The sequence below is a fragment of the Nomascus leucogenys genome, chromosome 8 (assembly GCF_006542625.1).
Source record: "Nomascus leucogenys isolate Asia chromosome 8, Asia_NLE_v1, whole genome shotgun sequence".
Lineage (NCBI taxonomy): Eukaryota > Metazoa > Chordata > Mammalia > Primates > Hylobatidae > Nomascus > Nomascus leucogenys.
This window is the reverse complement of record NC_044388.1, coordinates 28,617,706-28,623,802: the sequence shown is the minus strand read 5'-3', so window position 1 is coordinate 28,623,802 and position 6,097 is coordinate 28,617,706. Positions and strand designations below refer to the sequence as shown.

Genomic DNA, 6,097 nt, shown 5'->3' with positions numbered 1-6,097 from the left:
ACTGCTGACACCAAATCACGTTTCCCTGATCCAGGAGTAGTAACAGCAGGAGCTGGATCTGTTGGCGCTATCTCCGTGTTGGTAACCTTTGTGCCCCGCTGCGCCATTTACTCGGTGCCCGCCGTAACCGAGGGCCTTTTCTGGAGATCTAATGCGAGTCAAATCTTCCCAGCCCTTCGGCGGGCGCCGCATTTATACGCGCACACAAGCTGGCACGCTCCAGGCAATCCGCTTTAAGGAGGATAAAGGAGAGCAAGAAAAGGAACGTGGGGACGCCAAGAGCGACGGGAGCCCACCCCCCACCCCCGCGCCTCTGACCACTTTGCGCGGGCCGCAGCGATTGCCTTCCCGTCTCCCCCACCATTCGCGGAGCCCTTTAAGAGGTCGAGGGCTGCCCACATGTAGCCCCCGCACCCATTCCTTGGTCCTGGGGCTGAGACGCCGCTCCTAGGAAGTGGTGGGTCGGGACTCCGCAGACCTGGATTCGGTTCAAAGAGGGAGGTTTCCATCTCAACATAGGCCCTGGCGGGTCAAGACTCACTTCTACTCTGCGGTCCGGCCTCTGCGCACGTAAGATCCCAGCGCGCACCTCAAATCCCGCGGGTCCCAGCTGTCTCTATCTTAGCTTTCCTCCGCCATAAGAATGCAGAGTTGAGCTAAGATCAGGCTGGATGGACCGGATCGGGTTGCACAGCAAAGACTCCACCTCCAATCCCCGCATGTCCACTAGGAGGGTCCCGGTGGACCCTAGGTTGACCTCGGAAGCTCCCGCTAGTACCGTATTGACGGAGATCTGAGCCGCGCGCAGCACTGTCTCTCCACGTTTTCTTTGCTCTGAGAACGGTCAATACGAACCAAACCTCCCAGGAAGGCGACTGGGAACTAGAGAGGATTAGACGGGCGCGGGAAGAAAGCGGTGGGGGAGGAAGGTGCAGGGCTAGCACGTGGTTTCTGCGAGAACCAATGGGGGGCTATGGTCTCGTCACCCGGCCCTGGACCCGGGCCCACCGACATGGCCCAGAGGAAGGCGCTGTCTGGGACGCTGGGCGTCTGTCCCAGACCTTGGGTCTGTCTGCGGGGCCTACAGCGACAAGACGGGAAGCTCAGGGTGCCGCTCCTCACGGGGACCTCCTCGGCCCCGCCCCATCCGCCTTCGGGATGCTGCTGAGCCCAGTCACCTCCACCCCCTTCTCGGTCAAGGACATCCTGCGACTGGAGCGCGAGCGGAGCTGCCCCGCGGCTTCGCCAAATCCGGGGGTGCGGAAGAGCCCGGAAAACTTTCAGTACCTGAGAATGGACCCAGAGCCGCGAGGGCCAGAGGTTCACAACGCTGGTGGCGGCGGCGGTGACAGAAAGCTGGACGGTTCGGAGCCTCCTGGGGGTCCCTGTGAGGCAGTCTTGGAGATGGACGCGGAACGGATGGGGGAGCCACGTGAGTAAGCGCTCAAGTCTTGCCTCCTACGGGGGAATGTGGGGGGGGGTGTGATCCATGGGTGCATGGGGAAAATATGCCTCCTATCTCCTGGGTTCGAGACTCTCTCTCCATTTTCTCTCACTTGAGGAGTCCAAAAAAAGGCCTCTCGAATCCCATTCCCACCCTATCCTGACACCCCGTGTGCTTCACACACCCCTAACGAAATTAAAGCCCTGAATCTTAAGGATTCACTTTTCCCAAATCCGCTCCTCTGATTCCCACAAACGCATCGCTCCCACTCGCAGCCACAGTGCCCAGAACCTCCACCTTCTCATCTCTACAGCGAAACCCTCCGCAGTGTCTTAGCCGTGCCAGTCACCACCGCCCTTCCCTACCATCACCTGGTGTCTCTCCACCCCCAAACCGTTGGCAAAAGCGTGTGGCCATCAAAGCAGTGGAACCCTCGTGGCTCTGAGGTCACTCCTAACCGGGACCTTTCTTGCTGGCCTGGTCGAGGGCCCCCCATTCCTCCTCATGGATTTTTCTTCTGGAAGACGGAAGGTGGGGACCGAGTGGCGACTGAGTCTCCCGAAGTGGAAGGCCCCGCTGGCGCAGGATTCTCCGCGTCAGGGAGAATGTTAAAGGCTGCCAGGGTTTTCTCTGCCCAGGGACACGGTTCTGGCCGAGTCCTGTCGCTTGAATCCGAAGGCGCAACCGTGCGCGCCAGGCTGCGTGGCCCACGCACCTGTGTCCAGCCCGCTGGAAGGGAATGGGCTGGCGGGGAGTTGTGTTGTGTCGATCCGGAGGCTTCGGCTGGAGAAGCCCGACGTTCCAAGGGATGAAAACGCCACCTTTTTCTCTCCAAACCTTAGCACCTCGCTCGGCATTCTCAACGCAGGGGCCCCGAGTAGCGCCCGGCAGGGCAGGCCTCCTCTGCCAGACTGTGCCATGGCGCCTCTGTTCAAGGCGCAAACGAACGAAATAACTCAAGGGGCTAGATCGGAGTTATTTACCGGCTTGCAGGCCGGCTACTCACTAACTCCAGAAGCCTAAAAACATTATCTGTTGTGTCCGCGAAGAAGCTGGTAGGTGTTTTGCAGCGGATTCTAAACTCCCTCGGCGCCGCTCAGCCAACTCGGCGATCACTTCGGCTCGGCTGACAAAGGATCGCGTTCCTTCGACCACCACAGTCGCCTCGCAGCCAGTGGTATTTGCGGCGCCTTCCTTCTCCCGCTGGAAACCAAATCCTGGGAGCGTCTATTCTGCAGCAGCAGTGGACGCCGCCGAGGAGGGACCCGAGGCCGGCTCCAGGAACTGAGCCCAAGGCCGCGGTGGCGATCCGGACAGGGAAGGCACCTTCGGTGGGCTTCATGCCCTCCTCCATCGCAGCCAACCACCTTGCCCTCAAGAACGCCAAGATTGTGAACAGGAGGGAGCAGGGTGCTGGCGCACCCTGCGGTGCTATGCAGCCCCAGGGCCTGCATGATCTGTGACTTTCAAATGGGGTCCTCCTTGTTCTGCAGCCTGGCTGAAGGTCAGTTGTTACCTTTCCATGTGCTAAGAAAACAAACCCTCCTCAGGATTTTTCCTCTTTGCAAGGGGAGATGGCCTCAGTTTATCTGAGCACAGGCGTCTCTGAAGGAAGTTGTTCTCTCCTCAAACTTTAAATACCAAAGAGCTCCATCGCCCCAGGAGATTGTGCCAGTGCCTTGGGTATTAGCGGTCTGGTTCCAATCGCACTGGCTCATTTAGAGTCCTGTCCCGTCTTGCCGTGAACTTGCACCCCCTCCATGGTCCTGGTTTTCTCCTGGCGTGAGATCCCATGAAAACTCAGCGTTTCCCTTCTATCCACCCTTGGGGTAAAACGGGGCTTAAGCCCAGACAGGAGAGAAGTGAGAAGGGAGGAAAATGCTGCATCTTGGTGGGCACAGTCTCAACTGTAGGGGTCGCCCTGGGTGAAAGGAGGACTTCAGGGTGAAGCCCACACCACCTGCTTGCCAGAAAGACCCCAAAGGAGGGAGAGGCTACTTTTTAAGAAGCCAAATGTGGACCTCAACTTTATGTATCTCTCAAAGAGAACCTCAGTTTCTGAGCCAAAAGTCAGGAGCCAATAAATATTTTGTTTTCATAATATATTGTTAATTTGGATTACAAAGCATCACATCCAAGAAAGCTGGGATGCATCCCTGGTGTTGGTGGAGCACTGCATCAAAAAGACAAGAGTGTGCACAAAAGTGGGGTGAAGGTAGGAGACACTCAAGGGTCCTGCTCCCGGACTTACAGCCGAGTTCCCTGCAGCGCGCTTGGGGCTGCGAAGGAAAATGAGGCAGACAGGAGCCTACTGAGAGCCTGTCACCAAGTTTGCGCATTCTTGACACCCGGGCTTCTCTCTGTTTTTCCTTCCTTTCCTCCTTCTCCTCCTCCTCCTCCTCCTCCTCCTCCTCCTCCTCCTCCTCCTCCTCTTCCTCTTTCTTCTCCTTTCTCTACTTCCAAGGAGGGTCCAAAGTCTCCCCAATCTGATAGACACCTCCACTCACACTTGTTCTTCACAGCAAAGATTTACCATGCGCTCACTTTTTTTTTTTTTTTTTTTTTTTTTGAGACGGAGTCTCGCTCTGTCACCCAGGCTGGAGTGCAGTGGCGCGATCTCGGCTCACTGCAAGCTCCGCCTCCCGGGTTCACGCCATTCTCCTGCCTCAGCCTCCCGAGTAGCTGGGACTACAGGCGCCCGCCACCACGCCCGGCTAATTTTTTTAAATATTTTTAGTAGAGACGGGGTTTCACCGTGTTAGCCAGGATGGTCTCGATCTCCTGACCTCGTGATCCGCCCTTCTCGGCCTCCCAAAGTGCTGGGATTACAGGCGTGAGCCACTGCGCCCGGCCCATGCACACACATTCTAAGAAGCAAATGGAGCTACCTTAACTCTTTATCTAGAGTCTACCTTTTGGAAAAGGACTCACACAACGGGGACCATAAGGTGTCACAATTTATGTTCCAGCAGTAACATATAAAAGTGACAGAGCTTGGAGGGGAAAAAACACTGAGACAGTCCTGGGACAGGGTTCGTCCTGGGACAGGGTTCGGGGGCAGTAGGAGGGAGAAGGGGGCTGCCCAGAGTGAAGGCTGCCAGGGAGAGGAAAGTCTTGAAAACTAAGGAGGAACTGCTCAGGTGAGCCTTAGGCTGGGCGCTGATGTGTCCCTTCCTGTGCTTTTAGAGCCCGGCCTAAGCGCGCCCTCGCCCCTCGGCGGCGGGACCAGGGTGCCAGAGCGCGGCGTTGGCAACAGCGGCGACAGCGTGCGGGGTGGCCGCTCTGAGCAGCCCAAGGCGCGGCAACGACGGAAGCCGCGCGTGCTCTTTTCGCAGACGCAGGTGCTGGCCCTGGAGCGGCGCTTCAAGCAGCAGCGGTACCTGTCAGCGCCCGAGCGTGAGCACCTGGCCAGCGCGCTACAGCTCACGTCCACGCAGGTCAAGATCTGGTTCCAGAACCGACGCTACAAATGCAAGAGACAGCGCCAGGACAAGTCGCTGGAACTGGCCGGCCACCCTCTAACGCCGCGCCGAGTGGCGGTGCCCGTCCTGGTGCGCGATGGCAAGCCCTGCCTGGGCCCCGGGCCCGGTGCACCTGCCTTCCCCAGCCCCTACGGTGCCGCAGTGTCGCCCTATTCTTGCTACGGAGGCTACACCGGAGCACCCTACGGCTCAGGCTACGGCAGCTGCTACGCGGGTGCGCCCTCGGGTCCTGCGCCTCACACACCACTGGCCAGCGCGGGCTTCGGACACGGTGGCCAGAATGCCACCCCGCAGGGCCATCTGGCAGCCACGCTGCAGGGCGTCAGGGCCTGGTGAGTCTCCTCGGCTTGACTCTGCCCACCAGGGCCAGATGCTCGGTCCACTCCCCTCCGCCCGCAGGTCGCCACAAGAAGGAGTGGACGCGGCGCTGGAAGGAAGCGGCTACCCAACGGCGCTTCTTTCCGGAGCGATCTCTGGAACTGCGATCTGCACCACAGTCACCCAGTTAAAGGCCCCGCCGAGGACGTTCTTCCCCCAAAGGGCAACCCCTCCACCGGTCACCCACCAAGCAACACAGGGACTGAAGAAAACCGAGGCTGGCTGGCAGTTTGGGGTATGGGAGCAGTACTGAGGCGCGACTTTTGGGGCTTCAACCCCAGAGGCCCGAGAGGCTCTTGCATCTGTACGCAGCAGCCCCGGGGCATCGCGGGTGAATGGTGATGGTGATCTAGCGGGCCTACCATCCTCCAATTAATGACAGCTGTTGGGAAAGAAAGAGAAGAGGACGGGAGGGCGGGAAGGGGGCTGAAGAGCTGGGAACTTGAGGATCCGGGAAGTTCACGAAGAGGAACCTGCTTTGAGCCTCTTCCTGTGGGATTTAAACATCCCCACAAGGCCGCGCCCTTGGGGACTCCATTAATCCAGAGGAGCGCTCTTTTCTGGCCACGAATGCTCTCCTGGAAGTAGGCTCTACATTCCCGTCCCTTTCACTGTTGTGCATTTTATCTCTTTGTACAGCACAGCACCTCCAATAAATATACTAAATAAGTGTGCACGTGGTTGCGTGTGTGTAGGCCGTTAGAACATGTATTCGCCATTACCTGGAAACAATTTCGAGTTAAAGTAAAAATGAAGCCCAGAAGTGCTAGGAGAACAAAACCAATTCAGTCTT

At 58.2% G+C, this 6,097-nt stretch overlaps 1 protein-coding gene across 1 annotated transcript; it reads left to right on the top strand.

The window, feature by feature from the left end:
* Nucleotides 1–1,158: 1,158 nt before the first annotated feature.
* Nucleotides 1,159–5,262, top strand: NKX2-6 (NK2 homeobox 6). Its single transcript, XM_003272876.2, has 2 exons — nt 1,159–1,432; nt 4,631–5,262. The coding sequence occupies exons 1-2, from the start codon at nt 1,159–1,161 to the stop codon at nt 5,260–5,262; spliced, it is 906 nt and encodes a 301-aa protein (XP_003272924.1).
* Nucleotides 5,263–6,097: the final 835 nt, after the last annotated feature.